Source organism: Macaca nemestrina, chromosome 13 (genome assembly GCF_043159975.1).
Source record: "Macaca nemestrina isolate mMacNem1 chromosome 13, mMacNem.hap1, whole genome shotgun sequence".
In the NCBI taxonomy this organism is placed as follows: Eukaryota; Metazoa; Chordata; class Mammalia; order Primates; family Cercopithecidae; genus Macaca; species Macaca nemestrina.
Genome location: NC_092137.1, coordinates 44,335,777 through 44,357,481, shown reverse-complemented (window position 1 = coordinate 44,357,481; position 21,705 = coordinate 44,335,777). Strand labels below are relative to the sequence as shown.

Sequence of the window (21,705 nt, the reverse complement as noted above, 5' to 3'; positions counted from 1 at the left end):
AGCTACTTGGGAGGGTGAGGCAGGAGAATCACTTGAACCTAGAAGGCAGAGGTTGCAGTGAGCCGAGAGTGCACCACTGTACTTCAGCCTAGGTGACAGGGTGAGACTTGGTCTCAAAAAATGAAAAATAAAAAAATTAAAAGCAAAAGAAAACCAAACCAATAAATCAAGTAGAGATGGATTTGCAATGCTGACATTACAGAATCACTAAATTGAGAAGAACTTTAGCTAATGACCACACTTAAAAGTCATTTTTCTTATGGCAAATTGCACTTTCTCATCACTCTGGATAGACAATAGAGGACTGAAATCTCTTCCCCAGCCATTACATTTGATTTTTCCAAACACTGTTACATAACTCTCTCATGGGCTTTCATTAATATTAGAAGAGAAACCTATTATCTAGGTTCCTGCACTTTCTCTATCTGGACTCATACAATTGATATAGCACACCTATTTTTACACATCTATTATAGCTATTAACTCTACCTTGCAACGGTTCACAAGACTCTCCACTTAGACTGCAAACTCTTTGAGAGTAAAGACAATTTCATATTCCATTCTATGTCCTCCTATCATCTAGGGAAGGAAAAATAATATTTGTGCTAAGAACTTTACATACATAATCTTACTGAATCCTCACAGGTACCCTACAAAGTAAGAACTCCAGTTATTTTTATAAGTGAGGAAACTAAGGCTCAGAGAGATTTAAGTTATTTGTCAGAGTGACAATCTTAGTAAGTGGCAGAGCTCTGATTTGTGCACAGGTATAATTAAGATCAATGTCTAGCTTTATGCTCTGTTGAATACACTATGGCGAGTAACATTTTTTGCATATGAAATACCTCATATAGGTAAGACTCTTACTAAAGAAATATTGGTGAATTATAGAACACCACAGGTTATTTCATATTGAACTTTATATTTCCTTAATATAGTAAAACTAATAATACCATAGAACTCTAGTTATATTGATTAAACTATCATATCAGATGGGATGTTTACAATTATTCTGTAAAGTAAATTGAAGGCAATTACTGAAATGAGAATTTAGGACATCTCCCATCCACCCTAGGTTTTAAGGTTTTACTATCAGCTAGACTAACACAGCTTAAAAATCAAATCTCTCATAATGAAAATACTAACTCACACCAAATAAGACATAGAAATTAGATAAATCAAGCAGAGTGTAGTAATAAGAGGGGGAAGGAAGGTAATCTAAGCACATTTAAAAAAATAAAGTTTAACCAGCTAATATTTATTTGCAGCAATTATTTATCTCTTGAAACACAGCTCTCATAACTAAAATTCTTTTTTTTGATACGGAGTCTCGCCCTGTCGCCCAGCCTGGAGTGCAGTGGCGCGATTTTGGCTCACTGCAAGCTCCACCTCCTGGGTTCACGCCATTCTCCTGCCTCAGCCTCCCGAGTAGCTGGGACTACAGGTGCCCGCCACCACACCTGGCTAATTTTTTGTATTTTTAGTAGAGGCAGGGTTTCACCGTGTTAGCCAGGATGGTCTCGATCTCCTGACCTCGTGATCTGCCCGCCTCGGCCTCCCAAAGTGTTGGGATTATAGGCGTGAGCCACTGCACCTGGCCCACAACCAAAATTCTTAAAATGACTACTTATAACAGTAGAGAAAAAGTAAACACTAGTAAAATTATTTCTTGTGGAGTCCTATGCGCTGCTTGTCAGACAAAAAAATTTTAAAACTAAAAATTCTCGAATATGACAAAATGTGATACAATTGATAACGAATGAAGATTCTAATAAATTAGATGTTACTTGAAGAATCATGTCAAATTTAATGAATAATTTTAGACGGTGTCGGTCAAGACCACACAGCTAAGTGTTATATCAATCATACCCTAAAAACATAGTGACTAATGTTAGTGCATTTTCAAACAGTATAGGTCTTCTCTATGGCAATGCTTTGATAAGTGAATAAAAAGTAAACATGAAAAAACTAATATTCACATAGTTCTAAAAACTGTGATATAAAAATGTAAAAGCACTTATGGGTATTGCATTTATCTGTTTGAAGTAAAACAGAAAAATGCATGCAAAATTTAATAAAGTAAAAACAATACAGAGATTCTTTTGGGCTCAAAAAGAGACTAATCTGTCCTGTTTTTTTCTCCCCTTCTCTAAGATCAAAATGCCTTAAACCATTTTTGGATTAAGATAAATATGTGTATTTAAATGAAAAATAACTGACAAGGAATTGGGCTTGACTGCTTCAACAACTTTATAAAATATTTACCATTAAAAACAGATTATCTTGTGGTTGGGTGCAGTGGCTCATGTCTGTAATCCCAGAACTTTGGGAGGCTGAGGTAGGAAGGTAACTTGAGCTCAGGAGTTCAAGACTAGCCCTGGCAATGAAGCGAGACCCTGTCCCTACAAAAAATACAAAAAATTAGCCAAGTGTGGTGCTGTGTGCCTGTAATCCCAGCTACTCTGGAGGCTGAGCTGGGAGGATCGCTTGAGCCTGGGAGGTTGAGGCTGCAGTGAGCCATGATGGTGCCATAGCACTCCAGCTTGGGACAAAGAACGAGACCCTGTCTCAATCAATAAAACAGAGTATCTTAAGACTATTAAACATATTTACGAAAGAATGGGAAATGATTTTTCCTGGATGGTAGACAAAGGTGGGGAACAGACATACATAATCTCTAACTACCTTAAAAAGGCCACATGGAATAATGTAAAGAGAACAGGTTTTGGAGTCAGCCTAATTCAAATTCTGGCTGCATGATTTATTTAGCTTTGTGACCTGTGCAAGCTACCTCATCTCTGTAAGTCTCATCTGTAAAAGAAAGGTACTGAGAAGATTACCTATGACTGTGTGTGTATAAATAAGGGGCTTGGCACAAGTAGGAGCTGGGTAAATACAGGTCACCCCCCTGTGCAACTTTACCCTTGGAAAATTACCAACTTATGCAACTACTTGATCAGTGGCATACTAATTCAAAAGCATTATGAGTCTTTTTCAAGGGAAGAACGTTTTGCATGAAAATATAAAACGCTATAAATACAGACTTTCATACCAATTAGTAACCTCAAATTAATTTTTAAATATATGACTTAAGGACAGCCTTAAGCAAATTACTAGAAATGAATAAATACAAATATTTCCTATTCAAAAAATATTTACTGAGCTTTCACAGTATGCCAGGAATGTTGTAAGCGCTTGGACTACAGACATAAATGAATCAGATAAAGTCCCAGATCTCACAAAATTTATATTCTAGTTATAAAACACAAACTAGCATTTTAGAAAAAGGGAAGGAGTGTGACCCCAGAGCCCTGTCTAATATAAACACAACTTGCAGCAAAATGTAGTTTTGCTTTTGCTGGAGATTTTCCAAAAGATTTCTGGGGATTCGTGCATCCCTAGACTAAGAATCCCTGCTAGACTCTTTGTTACAAATTTGCATTTTAAAAGTTGGGAAAATACCACAATATTGCTTGCGGTAAGAAGATGGAACACATTCTTAAAAGTTAGTTTAGTATGGAACACAGACTAAAAAACAAATTTAGTAAACAAGAAGTTTCCCCTAAATAGTAACCTTTCTGAATATATATTAAAATTACTTAATTTCTGACTTTGCTTTCTGAAAAATATTTATTTAAAAGATTTGTCTTAATTATAAGAAAAATGAATGAATCCCTATTTCTAGTGGTACTACTTATAATCATTTACAACAGAACAATTCTCTCCGATATAAAGCAGACATTTCAGGAGCCTAAAAAAACCCTCCGATTTAACTCTGGCTAGAATTCTTTGTTTAAATATCTAAACAAAAATAATTTTTGTTGTTTAAAAAACACTTAATTTTTATAATACCTTCCAACTTTCTCCTCTTCTGTAATTCTACCATACTTTCATCTTTCTGACCCCGCAAGTTAATATCCAGCTCCTGGCGACATCATCCACACTGTTAAGAAGCATTTATGGAGCACCTCTGTGGCTAGCTTTTTGCTACAGTGGGTCAAGTTAAGAGCTGAGAATGTAATCACATGTCTGTATTTTCTTCATTCCTTCTCCTTCTGCGGTATTTTTCAGCACATTTCTGCTACTTGCAATTATAGTTCAACATTTTTCTAAGTTAGTGATTATTGTGAAAGGCATATATTTCCCCATTTAGAATTCTAGGCTGCAAAGTCAGTTTTCATAGTAAACAAGGGAAGTTCCTTTAATCCATATATCTATGTAATGATAATAAGTTTACAGTTACCATTTGGTCTCTGTAATTATTTCACAACTACCTGACTGCCTGCATCTCTTTAATACGGTAAATGTTTCTAACAGATTAAAATACCACAGATTTTTCTTGAGTCTATCATTCTTATGCTCCAAACATAAGGTGGTTCATTACCCTAAAATGATGTTCAAAAGGCTGGTCTCTTAGCAAATGCCTCTGCAACCTAAATTCTTATTTTTCACCACAGCAGTTCTCTGCTTTAGCCAAAAAAGATGTCCTTTCTTTTGAAGACAGCTTATACTTTGTCCATGCCTCTCCAGTCCACTTGAAAGATCATCATCCTCATGTCATTTCTACCATTCAAATCATTCTTCAAATCCTATCTTTTCTCTAAGCTGACTTTCCCCCTACTTAGCTGAACTTTCACAGCAATCACTGTCCAATTCACATGGCAATGGTCACATTCTGGATTTTGTCATTTATTTGTTACTAAGCTATGTGAAATATTTTGATCATTTAAGGTGTGTTTATAACTACAGTGTAAGCTGCACTGAGCACACAAGTGGGGTCATGTCTTATGTTTTCTAGTCATCTCCCTCTGTGAATCCACTATATGACACACTGTCAGTATTTGATCTGCTGATATTAACAGAACATTTATGTATGAAGGTAATTAAGTACATATATTCCATTTCTATAGCCAAAGAACAATCTATTTAAGGTAAGGTTTATATATTGAGCATTTCCTCCTAGTTTCATAGTTCCGTTGCCTATTTACTCCCTGTTTATGTAGCTACTATGTGTAATCGTTTTTTCTTTTTAAAAAATTTAGGTTACCCTTGGTATATGTTAAACAGAAAACCTTGTTTGGAGTAAAAACAGACTATTTTCTTGAGGGACCCCAAAATCCAGCAAGGTATATATATATGTTTTTTAAGATTACACATGAGGGTTGTACTTTGAAACATCTGAGGAAATGGGAGTACTTCTACGGCTAATAATGAATCAATAACTGTCTTCTGAGGGCTTATTTCCTCTAATCAAGGTAGTAGATGCCCTGTAGAATCTATAATGTAGCTGAAAAGGAAAGATTCTCTTCTCTCAACCTTCCAAATTACCACCATCCTTTTAGTCATGTCAATATCCTACACTCATTTCTTTGAGGGTTCTCTGATGGATCACATAAAATATTTGTATTTTTAAATTAATTTTCACAGCTTTGGGTCAATTCTTTTTTTTTTTTTTCTTTGAGACGGAGTTTTGCTCTTGTTGCCCAGGCTGGAGTGCAATGGAATGATCGCAGCTCACCACAACCTCCGCCTCCCGGGTTCAAGCAATTCTCCCACCTCAGACTCCCAAGTAGCTGGGATTACAGGCATGCGCCACCATGCCCGGCTAATTTTGTATGTTCAGTAGAGACGGGGTTTCTCCATGTTGGTCAGGCTGATCTCAAACTCCTGACCTCAGGTGATCCGCCCGCCTCGGCCTCCCAAAGTGCTGGGATTACAGGCGTGAGCCACCATGCCCGGCCTTGGGTACAATTCTTAATACTTTGAGGTACCTGCCACAAAAAAGAACTCAGAATTACTGCACTAGACCAAGATATAAATTATAATTAGCAATATATAGCATCACTTTTATATGACTCACTAAAATTATATTAATTGTTAAATTTTCCTTTTTGCCAGGATACTTTTACTGTTAAGGAAAAGAAACTATATTATATTGCTATGCAATAATGAATCCTAGCAAATAATACAACTGAGATGATATATGATTTCTAGCCAATGGATACTGTCTCTCTCAATCTGCCAAGAGGAGCTGGAGACTGGAGGGGGGCTCTTGCTCCCAATCAGTTTCGTTTCTAAGTTTGGCTCCCTTAAAGCTTTGAAGCACATATATTAAAAATTAAGTAATTTATTTTTAGACATAAAAACTTGAAAACCCAAGAGAAAAATACTTATTTGAACTCACTTGGATTAAAAAAAAAAAAAGAGACTTCTGTCTCATGGTAATAGTACTAAAACAAAATAAAACAACATAGAGCAGCAGCTGGCAGCTCGCTGACATTTTGAAGGAAAGCAAAATAAAAGGTAAGGGCATAGAGTCTTGCTCTGATGAAGTACAGCAAGGCACAACAGAAACGGTCATCTCAGCTCAACGCTCATATACCCATAACACAACAATAATATTAGAAAAAAACTATCCTCGGGTATTCCAAGTGGGTATACAGGGGTACTGAAAGGTCTGGTCATAAAATAATAACTCACTCACTATCGCTAACTTCTGGTGATGGCAGCAGCCTGCTGGAGGAGAAATTGAGATATTTAAAAGAGCATTCTTGCCTCAAAATTAAGGTTTAAAGGAGAAGAAGGAAAAGCAGACATATAGAGAATAAAGACAGCGCAAATAAAAAAGGTCATTTGATGCCCAGAAAGTGACAACAAAGCTATCCACAAAACAAAATTTTATCTCTACCTTCAATACATTTTCTTAAACTTTAACTGACACCTTAAAATGAAAAGCAGTAGTAATTTACTACAGACTATAATTTATTATAGACTTCATTAATGTAAATGTACTCATATTTAGTATTTATATTATGAAATTACTTCAAATGCTTATGAAATAAAATAAAACTTACCCCATCACTTTCTCTATGTGGATTCAGTCTACTATAAACAGCTTCAATTACATTGCGCCTAAAAAAAAAATCATGCTTTAGTTTTATTAGATTACATAGAATTTTAAGCTTGTGAATATCTCAATATTTCATCCTGACTACACTAAAAAAGTAACTGCTACACTCTATACTTGTCAAGAACATACTTTCTACACTTTACTCTCAGAATCTGATTTTGCACAATCCATTTGTACTCATTAGCAAGGAAAGAAGGACCTTCATACTCAGAGTATGATAGATTTTTTAAAAAATCGTTTTTGGATGAAGTTTTAAGAGTTCTTCTCTAGCATAAGAAACACTAACCCATTTCACCTCTAGATAATTGATGTACTTCTGATTTAAGTTTCCTTACCCCAAATTATTTAATTACTAATTATAAACGAACTCAAAATTAGCTCTTTTTGTTCTACTTACTTGCCAGCAAGACCTCCCCCAGGAGGCAAATTTGGGATATTTTCTGCAGACAAGATGCGCATGACATGGGCAAGATCAGGCATTCCTTCCTCGCCAGACTTCTCCATAATCTCTGTAGGTTTTTAAAAAAAGTTCCTAAATTAATGTGATAAGCCAGTACTCACCAAGAAGTGAAACAAGAATACTATTTGGTAGTACCTATTTTAAAATATATTAAAAAAAATTATCATTAGCACACAAAAAATTTTTTAAAAGTAATACAAGAAGCTACTTATTGACTGAAACATTGTCATGCAGGGAAAAAAAAGGAAAACACAGTTATTTGCACATATATGTTCATTCCAGCATTATTCATAAAAGCAAAAACTGGAACAAACTAAATGTTCAGCAACAAGAGGACAGTTAAAAAAAACTTTGGTGTAGCCATTGAGTGAAATGGTCTATAATCACTAAAAATTACGTAATAGGTGTCTCGATGAATACAGAAACAGCTATACGGAAAAATACTTCTGATCTAATATTAAAAATAATATAAAAGTTATGAATGCCATTACTAAAGGATAACAAAAGTTTAGCTGGATAAGAATTGTAAGAAAAAGGGGAGAAATTAAAAATCATTTTTACAGGTTGTTACTTACCTGAAATAGTTACATTCTACAGCATTTTTTTTTTTTTGAGACAGACTTTCACTCTTGTTGCCCAGGTTGGAGTGCAATGGTGCGATCTTGGCTCACTGCAACCTCCGCCTCCTGGGTTCAAGCGATTCTCCTGCCTCAGTCTCCCAAGTAGCTGGGATTACAGGCCATGTGCCACCACGCCTGGCTAATTTTGTATTTTTAGTAGAGACAGGGTTTCTCCACGTTGGTAAGGCTGGTCTCGAACTCCCAACCTCAAGTGATCCGCCCGCCTCGGCCTCCCAAAGTGCTGGGATTATAGGCGTGAGCCACCGCACCCAGCCCAGGCCTTACTTTTAAAACAAAAAAAGGCAGTGTCTTCAGCAGCCCTTGAGATACAAAATCCAAACTGTTTTACCATGCCTCACAAGACCCTTACATTGACTTTAACATTTCCTACCGAGTAGCTAGGATTACAGGCAGGTCTAAGTTTTCTACCTTAAGTCTGTGTCTTATAGTATAAGGCTTCTCAACATCAACAGCACTGACATTTTACACCAGACAATTTTTTTGTTGTGGAGGCTGTCCTGTGCGCTGTGGAGTATCAAGCAGCATCCCTGGCCTCCATTCACTAGATGCCAGTGGCACCCCCTCAGCTATGACACCAAAAATGTCTCCAGGCATTTTCACACTCCTCTACTCTAGTCCAATTTACCACTACCATGTATTAACGCTTAATTTCTAATTGGTATTTTGCCTTCTCTTTTCCCCTTTATACAATCTCTTCTCCATACAGCAACTAAGAGAGATCATTTGGAAAAAAAGAACAAATCACTCTTGTACTCAAAATCTTCCAATGAATTCCCACCACAAGTCAAATAAAGTCCAAAGTCCTCACTTTGGTCTACAGAACCCTACATGATATGCCTCCTACAAACCTCTTAATCTTCCTCTAGTTTTCTACTGGCTCATTCTAACCCAGCTACACTCACTAAGAACATTCCCTCCTAGTCTTTGCTGTTCTCATTTCCTGGAATGTTCTTCCCTCAGATATTCTCTCTCCATGCAGGTCTCTGCTCAAATGTCCTTCCTCACAGAGACATTCCTAACCAATATTCCTTGCTGCTTTCTGCTTACTCTATTTCTCTATTAAAAAAATAGGTTTTTACTAGAATACAAATTCCATGAGATTTCTTTTTCTGCTATATTCTCAGTGACACGTGTTCAATAAACACTGAGTAAATCTATATGTAGAAAGCAATCATTAAATATACAATTCATCAATTTAGGTGAACTATTTCCTGTTTATTTTAGTATTATTCCTTTCCTACCTGACCAGTCATCACTAAAAGCATATACACAGATTTACCAAGTTACCACAAAATTTAAAGTCATATTACATGATTTAAAACCCCAGAAGAAACACAATGCTCCTGAAGAACACTGCTTTATAAATAAAAAGTTACTTTTTTTTTTTTTAAAGACATGTTCTTCCTCTGTGGCCCAGGCTGGAGTGCAGTGGTGCCATCACAGCTCACTGTAACACCAAACTCCTAGAACTCAAGCGATCCTCCTGTTTCAGTCTTCCAGCAGCTGGAACTACAGGTGTGCACCAACATGCCCAGCTATTTTTTAAAACTTTTTTGTAGGTCTATGATGACCAGGCTGGTCTTGAACTCCTAGTCTCAAGCAATCCTTCTGTCTCGGCATCCCAAGGATTATAGGTGTAGCTACTGTGAAGTTACATTTTAAGTACCAACTTAATTTGTAGTGGCTGCCGAGCTAACAATTTTGTTTCCTGATTAATAATAACTATTTGCTACAGGCCCTAGAGATCATATAACATATTTGTTATCTCTCCTATATAATATATACTTTGGAAAGTTACAAACTATGCAAAAGAAAATTAATATTATTAACTCATGTTAAACTGAATTGACCACACCTTTAAGAAATTAAAATGTGGCTATTACAGAAGCTAAGAGTTCATACAAGTTACAGTTTGCTGAGGACTTACATGCTAGGCACCATAATAGGTGCTTAATAAACAAAATTCTCATTTATTTTGACAAAAACTCTTTCCTTGGACCAAACCTTCAGCAAGACTCTTGAGTTCTTTCTGACTAAGAGACCTTTGGGCTCCCTCTCTGTGCTTGTAGAAACCAGGCTGACTGAGAATCCTGCTCAGTTTACTGAAAACCCCCACATACTTGGTATATGACCACTCTGGATATTTCAGCCTGGCCTGCCATCCTATCAAGTCAGTTTAGCCAGAAACCCCTTCCTTATGTTGATGCTTTCTCTTAGTAATAATTTTTCACCCACTGACACTCCCTTCCAGCACTCAGCTCCTTTGTTATAAATTCCACTTATCTTTATGGAACCCCAAGTTGAGTTTAATTGCTTTCTGTCACTGCAAGATTCTATCATAGTGGTCCCTATATCTACTGCCATGCCCCCCCTGAAAAAAATATCTGCCTTACCATCTTTAACAATTGTCATCAATAAGCTTTTTCTGCAACAATCTATTAAAAAAAAAAAAAACTCTATGGGGCCAGGTATGGTGGCTCAAGCCTGTAATCCCAGCACTTTGGGTGACCAAGGTGGGTGGATCACAAGGTCAGGAAATCGAGACCATCCTGGCTAACACGGTGAAACCCCGTCTCTACTAAAAATACAAAAAGAAATTAGCCGGGTGTGGTGGCGGGCACCTGTAGTCCCAGCTACTTAGGAGGCTGAGGCAGGAGAATGGTGTGAACTCGGGAGGTGAAGCTTACAGTGAGCTGAGATCGCACCACTGCATTCCAGCCTGGGGGACACAGCGAGACTATGTATCAAAAACAAAACAAAACAAAACAAAACAAAAAAAAAACAAAAAGAACCCTCTATGGTTGGTGTTTTTATCTTTAGTTTCCAATAACGTAACTGGAGCCTTGAGGGGTTAAGCAAGTTGGATAAGATCACATAACAGGCAGCTGACCAAACTTGAGAGTTCTTCCTAAAATAAAAACTACCCGGTTTCTTTATGAATGAGGAAGAAGGAAACTAAGAGAATTCCTCCCATCTTCTGATAAACTATAGTCAGCAATCTACAACCCCAATGTACTACAATTTATCATTAAACATTAACTCCTATAAAAATAGCTCCTCTTAATAATATTATCAATAGGAATATGACCGTATCTGACATAATCTTCAATGTGTTCTTACATGTTTCTCACGTTTCCATCACCCTCAAAGCAGGACTCACTGAGACTCAAAAGCACTGAGACCTAAAAACAAGATTCATTTAGGGCTGAGGAAATTGTAGGCCCACAAAAAACTTTAAGCACATTGTTTAGGGTGCATAGCTAGATAGTTATAGAGACAGAAAAGCTAAATCCCCATTCTCCAAATTTGCAAAAGACTCTCCTTGGTTTTATACTTTTAATTGTAATTATATATTAGAAATCACAGATCTTCACAGTTCAAAACTCTCACCAATTACTGTGGCCTATTATATACAAAATGACTCACAACAGGCCAAATTCAACAAGCCCATTACACCATCATCGTAAGTTATATCACTCAAATGTATTTTCTCCCCAAAAAGAAAAAAAAAAATCAAAACATAAAAGTGTTAGGAGAAAATACAGGTAACTACATAACCTTGAGTGGAAGAGCTTGGTATGATATCAAAGTTCTCCCACAAAGAAAAGAAAAAAGACTGACAATCTAACTTTATAAAAAGTAATTTCATATCTTAAAAACAGCATATATAAAATCAAAAGGTTATATTAAGATTATGATACTTAGCTTCTCAGGGTTGAAAGTAAAAAAGAAAAGGGCCTTAAGACTGAAAAATACATTCTCAATTTATCAGGGTAACCACTAAATTTTTTTTTTAACTAAATGGAATTTTTTTTTTTTTTTTTTTTGAGACAGAGTCTTGCTCTGTCGCCCAGCCTGGAGTGTGCAGTGGCACGATCTCGGCTCACTGCAAGCCCCACCTCCCAGGTTCATGCCATTCTCCTGCCTCAGCCTCCCAAGTAGCTGGGACTACAGGCACCTGCCACCACACCCGGCTAATTTCTTTTTGTATTTTTAGTAGAGACGGGGTTTCACCGTGTTAGCCAGGACGGTCTCGATCTCCTGACCTCGTGATCTGCCCTCCTTGGCCTCCCAAAGTGCTGGGATTACAGGCGTGAACCACCGTGCCCAGCCTACTAAATGGAATTTTTTAAAGAATGTGTAACTAATAAGCAAATCCTAGGATGAACTGGAATACATCTAAAAGAAGGCAAGAATGGAGGATTAAAAAAAAAAAAAATAGATGAAACAAGAAAGACAGCAGATTTAAACTCAAACATACCAGCAATTACATTAAAGATAAACAGACTAGCTTCTCCCTTCTCTCGTTCCTGAATAATTTTGTCCAACACCATTAGATTTGCTTAGTTAAGCAAAACAAATCTTTCAGGGAGTGGAGGGGGAAATAGTGGCCACAAATTGGTCCAGAATGGGATATTCATGGCTAACCACAGTAAGCATAGCTTTAGGATGGCTACAGGGATGGGCAATGTGGAGTGAGGAAGGCATACGCATGAAGGTTAGCCGTGATAGAAGAGAGTTATAAATATGAAAAGGGAGAAAACTACAATAAACCCTGTAACACTGTACAGTTGCGGGCAGGACAAAAAGATGCTGCAACAAGTTTTAAGAGGCTCTCATTGGCTGAAACAGTTTATAATACAATGAATAGAACAGGAATTTGTGAGTCTGTGCTCATATAAATAAACAGGTAGAAAAGAAAATTTTTCCTTGCAGTAAAATGCTAACACATATAAAAAGAATGACTGAGCCAGGCACGGTGGTTCATGCCTGTAATGCCAGCACTTTCTGAGGCCAAGGTGGGCGGATCACCTGGGAGGATCACCTGAGGTCGGGAAGTTTGAGATCAGCCTGACCAGCATGGAGAAATCCCATCTCTATTAAAAATACAAAACTGGCCGGGCATCGTGGCACGTGCCTGTAATCCCAGCTACTCAGGAGGGTGAGGCAGGAGAGTCACTTGAACCTGGGAGGCGGAGGTTGCGGTGAGCTGAGATCACGCCATTGCACTCCACAGCCTGGGCAACAACAGCGAAACTCCATCTCAAAAAAAAAAAAAGAATGACTAAATCAGAAAATCACCAGTTGGCTATCATTCTTCAGGCAAAAATCACAAATGGATGCTAAAACTATCTGCTGAAATCTTAATGAGAATAGGTTATTAACAATCTCAATCTCAAAAGTATATCCCCATAGAATACTTATGAGTAAATATAACACATTTATTAAATACTTATTAGGTATAACATAATTATTAATTAAGTAACCTGAAACACAACAACCCAAGAAAGTCACAAAAGATGTTAACATTATAAATCAACATCGCATGCCTCCCTGATTGTGATGCACTGAGAAGAATCTACAATCACTTCCACGGTATTCCTGCCAATGTATAACCTAAATCTTATCAAGAGGAAACATCAGCCAACCCAAGCTGCACATTCCACAAACCTGTCATCTTAAAAAATGTAAAGGTCCATAGAAATAAAAAAAAGACTACAGAACTTTTTCCATTGAGGGAGAGACTAAAGAGGCATGATAGCTAAATGCAACACACATGCTCTAGACTGCACCTGGACCTACATATGACATTACTGGGATAATCAGGGAAATTTAAATGAGATCTGTGGATTACATATTAATATTGTATCAACATTAATTCCTTAATTTTTCCCCTCCCAAGACAGAGTCTCGCTCTGTCATCCAGGTTAGAGTGCAGTGGCATGATCTCAGCTCACTGCAACCTCCGCTTTCCAGGTTCAAGCAGTTCTCCCACCTCAGCCTCCCGAGTAGTTGGGATTACAGGCACCCGTTTTACTAGGCCTGATTAATTTTTGTATTTTTAGTACAGATGGGATTTCACCATGTTGGCCAGCCTGGTCTCGAACTCCTGACCTCCTGATCCGCCCACCTTGGCCTCCCAAAGTGCTGGGATTACAGGTGTGAGCCACCGTGCCGGGCCAATTTCCTAATTTTTATGGATGTACTACAGTTATGTAGTGTTATGTAATCTTCGTTTTATTAAGGAGTACTGATATATCACATTTGCAACTTTCAATTGATTTGGCTCAGGGAAAAGGTAGTAACATGGGGGGGGCAGGGGAGTAAGAGGAGAGAGAGGGGGAGAGGGAAGGAAGGAGGGAGAGAGAAAATGAGAATGTTACAGAAAGTATATATAGAGATGCGCCAAACGTGGTATTACATAAACAAATGAGGAATCTAGGTAAAGAATACTACATGTACATGGGAGCTCCTGTAATACTTTTGCAACTTTTCTGTATGTTTAAAATTATTAGGCTGGGTGTGGTGGCTCCCACGCCTGTAATCCCAGCAGTTTGGTAGGCCGATGTGGGAGGATCGCTTGAGTCCAGGAATTTGAGACCACCCTGGGAAACACAGTGAGCCTCATCTCTACAAAAAATAAAGAAAACTAGCCAGCTGTGGTGGCACATGCCTGTAGTTCCAGCTACTTGGGAGAGGCTGAGGTGAGAGGATCACTTGAGCCCAGGGAGTTGAGGCTGCAGTGAGCCGAGATCACGCCACTGTACTCCAGCCTTAAGCAACAAAAAGAGCAAGACCCTGTCTCAAAAAAATAAAAAAATTATTGCCAAATGAAGTTTAAAAAAATATGTAAAATAATCTTTTGAACCACTAATCTTAACTCTATCAATAAAAGGGAAAGGATACCGTAATGAATTCCAATGATAATTAAACCAGGAAGGGAGAATTAGTATTAGTGGAATTAGAGTACTTGGTTTTCATGATATTGTTAAGGGAAATTTCAGTGGATTCTCCACTTACTAGCAGAAATGTATGCAGGGAAAGAAGGAAAAAAAAAAAACCAGCAAGCTCTAACCAACTACCTTCAAATTATGTTTCTCTTTGGTGGTGAAACAGACATATTTGTCTTCTCCCTGTCAATAAATCTCCACACATTGGTCCAAGATAGTAAATTTTAGACAGATGTGTTTTTTCAAGGACTTGTTTTGAAATACTTCTTTGTCCTATGTAATTTTTTTGGGGGGGAGACGGAGTCTCGCTCTGTCGCCCAGGCTGGAGTGCAGAGGTATGATCTCAGCTCACTGCAACCTCCACCTCCCAGATTCAAGCAATTCTCCTGCCTGAGCCTCCTGAGTAGCTGGGACTACAGGTGCGTGCCACCATTTCCGGCTAATTTTTTGTATTTTAGTAGAGACAGGGTTTCACCATGTTAGCCAGGATGGTGTCGATCTAACCTCGTGATCTGCCCGCCTCAGCCCTCAGCCTCCCAAAGTGCTGGGATTACAGGTGTGAGCCACCGCGCCTGGCCAGGAAATTTTAAAATAATCATTTGATAAACAAAAATAATACTTTCCCTCTCTAATTTTTTTTTTTTCTTGAGATAGAGTCTTGCTGTGTTACCCAGGTGACAAAAGTGCTAGGATTACAGGCATGAGCTACCATGCCTGGCCTGTCTGTATTTTTAAAAAGCATCTGTCTTACCTTCAACCCGTGATTCCAAGTGCTTATCCAACTCTGAATCTTTTTTCACCGCTTCATCTGAGACCTTGGGAGCATTTGAAAAGCAAACTAGTACAATACTCATGTTATCTCGACTTCCCTGTATATTAAAGAAAAAAAAAGAAAAAAATTGTATTTCTACAGTCTATCAACTATCATTTACTTCAAAATACTTTAAGCAATTATAGTTTATTTAATCATCCAGAACGTTTATGTTCAACACATTTTTATTCCAATGAACTACTGAAAACACAACTTGAAGAAACAAGGTGTCTATATATGGGTAGATCTGTAAGTATTTTTGTATTTTTAATTCTGGTGAACTATTCTTCCCATCACCATTCCAGTCTGAGAAATGAAGATATCTTCAATACAAATTAAATCTTCTAAACTATTTCCCACTCAAAACTGTCTATTCCCAAACTGGCTTAAGTCCACAATGGATCCTCCCAAACACATATGCAAATGTTTTCCAGCTTAGCTTTTAAACTGCATCAGAGCAATGCTACGACTCTGTGAATTTAACATAGCTGAAACTTGTTATCCAGTGGAATACCCAAAATGCTAAACTGAACAATTATTATTTTTTGAGACAAAATTTCACTCTTGTTGCCCAGGCTGGAGCCCAATGGCACGATCTTGGCTCACTGCAACCTCTGCCTCCCGGGTTCAAGCGATTCTCCTGCCTCAGCCTCCTGAGTAGCTGGGATTACAGGCAACCACCACCATGTCCGGCTAATTTTTTAATATTTAGTAGAGATGGGGTTTCACCATGTTGACCAGGCTGGTCTTGAACTTCTGACCTCAGGTGATCCACCCACCTCAGCCTCCCAAAGTGCTGGGATTCATAGGCGTGAGTCACCACGCCCAGCCCCACAACTATTAATACAAGAAACAATTCAAAGGGCACAGCAACAGTGGACTGTAACTGGACAACTGAGATCCAACTGTAGTCATATAATAACTTTTAAAGAAAAGACATCAGATTGTTGTATAGTCGCAAATAGTTTCAGAGTCTTTACAAAGTGGCTAAAATAGCTAATTTAAGGACATATTTTATTTCTCCCTTTTAACCACACCCTCACAAATTACCTGCGTTAAAAAGGAAGCACAGGCCGGGCGGGGTGGCTCACGTCTGTAATCCCAGCAATTTGGGAGGCTGAGGCGGGTGGATCACAAGGTCAGGGATTCAAGACCAGCCTGATTAACATGGTGAAACCCTGTCTCTACTAAAAATACAAAAATTATCCAGGCGTGGTGGCACACGCCTGTAATCCCAGCTATTCAGGAGGCTGAGGCAGGAGAATCACTTGAACCTGGGAGGTGGAGGTTGCAATGAGCTGAGATTGTGCCCCTGTACTCCAGCCTGGGGGACAGAGTGAGTCTCCGTCTCAAAAAAAAAAAAAAAAAAAGCAAAAAGCAAAAAAACAGGCACTGTGGCTCATGGCTGTAATCTCAGCACTTTGGGAGGCCTCGGGGAGCAGACCATTTGAACCCAAGAGTTCCAGACTAGCCTGGGCATAATGGCAAAACCTTATCTCTACAGAAAATACAAAAATTGAGCTTGGTGGTGCACACCTGTAGTCCCAGGTCCCAGCTACTCAGGAGGCTGAGGTGGAAGGATCACTTAAGCCTGGGAGGTGGAGACTGCAGTGAGCCGTGATGACACCACTACACTTTAGCCTGGGCAACAGAGCAAGACTCTGTCTCAAAAAATAAAAAAAAGAAAGCAAGCACATACTACTCTAGTACCATGAGATTGTGTGCAATAAATTAAAACTATCTTCTCATTACTTTTTCTAAAGGTATATTACTTTAACTGAGTTTCTAAGAGCAGGAACAGATGAAACTCTTCTTAGAACAATGCATTTTTTTAAAAAAACTTTTTCTGTTCACTCTAAAAAACTAAGTCAATGGAGGTGGTAGGCTATTTTGTCTGACAGTGGAGTTTGCCAAATTTGCCAACTCAAGTGAAAGAAACCAAGACCACACCCATTCTAGTCTTTTCAGTTATTATGGTCAGAATCTAGGCAGGCATGGCTTGGTTCAGACTTGTGCCTTTCAGAACCTACATGACACAGCCCAAAAGACAGGTGGCCTTGAATAACTTCTGCCTTCACCTCCTAATTCAATGGGAGTAGAGTCTGAAGGCAGTGAAGGTTGGGTCTTCAGAAGACTTCAAAATAAATTAACTTGCCACAGATTGTTGTGCTTTGGAAGAAGGAACCAACAAGAGTATATTTCATTAGAGTACCGGTTATCTGGAAAACCAAGAATTTCCAAATTGGCCAAATTAATCTCATTCCTTAATGAAATCCACCAAAACTTTTATATTAGAAATACTGTATGTATTTGGTTATATGAATATACTTGTATAAATGTCATAAGGGCAGGTCAAGCAAAAATTTTTAATTAAAAATCATTTTAAAGTACACCATGGATATTCAAGAATCAAACAGCTGGACATGGTGGCTGCCTGTAATCCCAGCAGTTTGGGAGGCAGAGGCAGGAGGATCATTTGAAGCCAGGAGTTTGAGACTAGCCCGGGCAACATAGTGAGACACCCGTTTCTAAAACAAAACAACAACAAAAAAGAATCAAGCATAATTACATTTTATAAAGCAATTTTATGAATAAACAGAATTAATGCCTTGCACTTTTAGAAATCTAATTTTTTTAACCCTTTTTAGTTTTGGTAACAACAACGTGAGCATTCTTGAACATTTCCTTATCTAATTTCCATTAGATTTTTGTAAGTTATAAAATACAGATACTTCTGGAAAATTAATTGAAAGAGAGTTCCGCCGGGCGCGGTGGCTCACGCCTGTAATCCCAGCACTTTGGGAGGCCGAGGCGGGCGGATCACAAGGTCAGGAGATCGAGACCACGGTGAAACCTCGTCTCTACTAAAAATACAAAAAATTAGCCAGGCGCGGATGTGGGCGCCTGTAGTCCCAGCTACTCGGGAGGCTGAGGCAGGAGAATGGCGTGAACCCGGGAGGCGGAGCTTGCAGTGAGCCGAGATCGGCCACTGCACTCCAGCCTGGGCGACAGAGCGAGACTCCGTCTCAAAAAAAAAAAAAAAAAAAAAGAAAGAAAGAGAGTTCCAATAAGTTTATGGCTCTCCAAAGATATTTAAGGGAAATAATTTATATTTACACCTCAGGCATGTGTGATTTCAATGATGTTGCTTCTTAGCCACTTTGCCTGGCTTACTTCTATTTCTACGGTAAAGATGGCTTTCCCCTAAACACCAAGTATGAATATGTTTCAGGAGCTGTTATACAGCAACAGAAAAGGTCCTTTCCTTTGTGCCACTCTGTTTTTTAGAGACAAATCATCCTTGTATAACCAGTATAAAGTTTTCACTAAGTCCATAAATAAAACATGGTTTTTTTTTTCTAAATCCAGTTTGGATAACTAAAGAAATTAGCTCTGCATATAAAAATTGATTATTTCATTACATGTTCTTTTTACTTTTTACAACAGCACAGCGGTTAACACGCTCAATAATTACAGTACTAGATCAAAGAAGTCAGTGCCCCTGCCATAAATAAGGGCACCTAAACTTAAACAGAAAATAATCTGATATAGTTTTTTGTTTGTTTTTGTTTTTTGAGACAAAGTCTCACTCTGTCGCCCAGGCTGGAGTGCAATGGCATGATCTCAGTTCAAGCAATTCTCCTGAGTTTAGAACTAAACCATTACTGAGGGGATTACATTTTCTGTTATATAAATTATTACAGAATGATATTGCCTTTGGAAAATAATAATTCCCTCAATTTTATCCAACTATGAGGTATTATCTCATGTTTTAAAATAAATAGGCTTCTGGTAGATAGTATATAAATGAAATTTTGGAAAATCAAATAATATTTTAAAAGAACAATTTAAAAGAATACTTCTATGATTTAAGAAAAACAAAGCAGATGACAAAGTAACAAGCATAGCATGATTTTTTTCAGTAAAATAGAAAAAAAGAAAATCCTATTTTATGTTTATACAGTTCTATCAATAATCACAGAGAACTATTTGGAAAGATACACAGCAAACCATAAGCAATGGTTCCCTAAGGGGGATGAGACTGGAAAGCAGAAACATCAAGGGGAATCACTTTACTTCAAACATCTTTGTATTTGTTACAAAAAAAATATTTAGTCTCAATGTTTCCCTTGGGGAAAAATTTTTCAGACCATGAAAACCGAGACAGACACACACACACAGACATACACATACACACACACACATACACACACACACACACACACACACACACACACACACTTCTTTGTCAGACCCTTCTGGGAAATATTGCTAACAAAAATACTAAACTTGAGTCAGAAAACTAGTCTCAGCCTCAATACTCATCAAGTATATGACTTATGGATATCTTTTAATATCAAACAACCTCCATTTCCTTACTTGCAAATTGAAAAATAAAAACTTGTATTTTGTTCACCTCAGAAAGTTACTATGAGGATTAATAAGTACATATAATTTACAAGTTATGAAAAGCTATGCAAGTAGCAGTTACATATTCTATATAACCCGAAGTTAGTTGGCAGTAAACACCATAAATGCCAGCATTGGAAATAAAATGAGGGCTGCTTTCTTAGCTACCATTCTCCCCTCGAGTTAAATACCTAATTTAAATAGGATAATACCTCACCAAGCCAACACTTACAGCTTAATATTAATTGGCAACCCTGAAAAATGTTTTTTTTTTTTTTTTTTTTGAGCCGGAGTCTCGCTCTGTCACCCAGGCTGGAGTGCAGTGGCGCAATCTCAGCTCACTGCAAGCTCCGCGTCCTGGGTTTACGCCATTCTCCTGCCTCAGCCTCCCGAGTAGCTGGGACTACAGGCGCCCACCACCTCGCCCGGCTAGTTTTTTTGTATTTTTAGTAGAGACGGGGTTTCACCGTGTTAGCCAGGATGGTCTCGATCATCTGACCTCGTGATCCGCCCGTCTCGGCCTCCCAAAGTGCTGGGATTACAGGCTTGAGCCACCGCGCCCGGCCCCGGACAATTTTTTCTATTTTTTAGTAGAGACAGGGTTTCACCGTCTTAACCAGGATGGCCTCTATCTCCTGACCTCACGATCCTGACTACCTCATATGGTTGTGAAAATTACATGAGTTAAAATGTGTAAAATATTTAGAACAGCGTTTGGCTTACAGAAAGCAACAATTTACTAATACTATCATGATTATGATTATGATAACCTCCCACGATTTAATGAGTTAAGATGAAAGTACTTATAAATTATGAAGGTATGACAAGTGATGGAAATGTTAGAAAGAACTAAGACTTCATTTAAATCTCTTATCAGGGAAACATCTACTTATTAATGTTTCCGCTCCTCTTAAAGCAGGTAACTACTGAGCAATCGCTAAGTGCTTTCCATGAATTTTTAACTTACAATTTTTCTGAATAAATTCAAAGTAATTATATTTGATCTTATTGCTAACCCTTGCTTTTACAATACAAATAAATGGAAAGACAAAATTATGAAGTTAAACAGAAATGAAGGTTGTCATAAGTAACTTTCAATAGTTCAAAAATAATTTTAAGTCTGTTTTGTTTCAACTCAAACCTCCAAACTGATTTCAATTTGAATGCAGCTCCATTAGAAGGAACTATGATGGTCAGCTTCCATTAACACTGAATGAATCATGGGCCCCAACCTCTTGTCTGTTATTATCATTCCTCATTTCTGAGATTCTAGGATGCCATCTAGAATCTTTTAACATCATCAACATGACCATTTAATCACTCTAAATTGATAAAAGCTATCAAGTGAAGATATACCACCAGAAATATTTAAACCTCATTCAAAAGGGTTGAGTCAAAATTCTCAAAAACTAGCATCCTTTCAATGGATAAGAGTTAATCTACTAATACAAACTTCTTTCCTTAGTCCAAATTACAGACCTAATAGATTTTTTGGCTATTCCCTCACAACCACATTCTTTCAATAAAATACTATGCAGTCAAGAAAAATTATACAGATCAATACTTATAGGCATGGAGATCTCTCTACAATATATTGTTGGAAAAGGCAGGCTGTAGAATAACAAGTATAATCACCTCGGTTTTATAAAAGTACACACACTCACAGGCAGGCAGAAAAGACTGGAAAGATATACACCGCAGCAATCAAAGTAGCTGACTTAGGTGAATGGCAAAATTTTGAG

General features: G+C 37.9%; 1 protein-coding gene across 8 annotated transcripts in view; it reads right to left on the bottom strand.

Moving 5' to 3' along the window:
• LOC105464941 (protein phosphatase, Mg2+/Mn2+ dependent 1B) overlaps positions 1-21,705 on the bottom strand; it is an 87,414-nt gene that overhangs the window by 19,076 nt on the left and 46,633 nt on the right. For 4 of the 8 annotated variants that reach the window (XM_011713095.2, XM_011713092.3, XM_011713093.3 and 1 more), the window contains 3 exons: positions 15,494-15,611; positions 7,308-7,419; positions 6,855-6,912 (listed from right to left, as the gene is read on the bottom strand). In XM_011713095.2, the coding sequence (XP_011711397.1) occupies positions 6,855-6,912; positions 7,308-7,419; positions 15,494-15,611 (288 nt within the window). Of the gene's footprint in view, positions 1-489; positions 580-1,526; positions 2,403-6,854; positions 6,913-7,307; positions 7,420-15,493; positions 15,612-21,705 lie in introns of those variants that run through there. The other 4 variants (XM_071076643.1, XM_071076642.1, XM_011713094.3 and 1 more) reach the window with 2 other exon arrangements.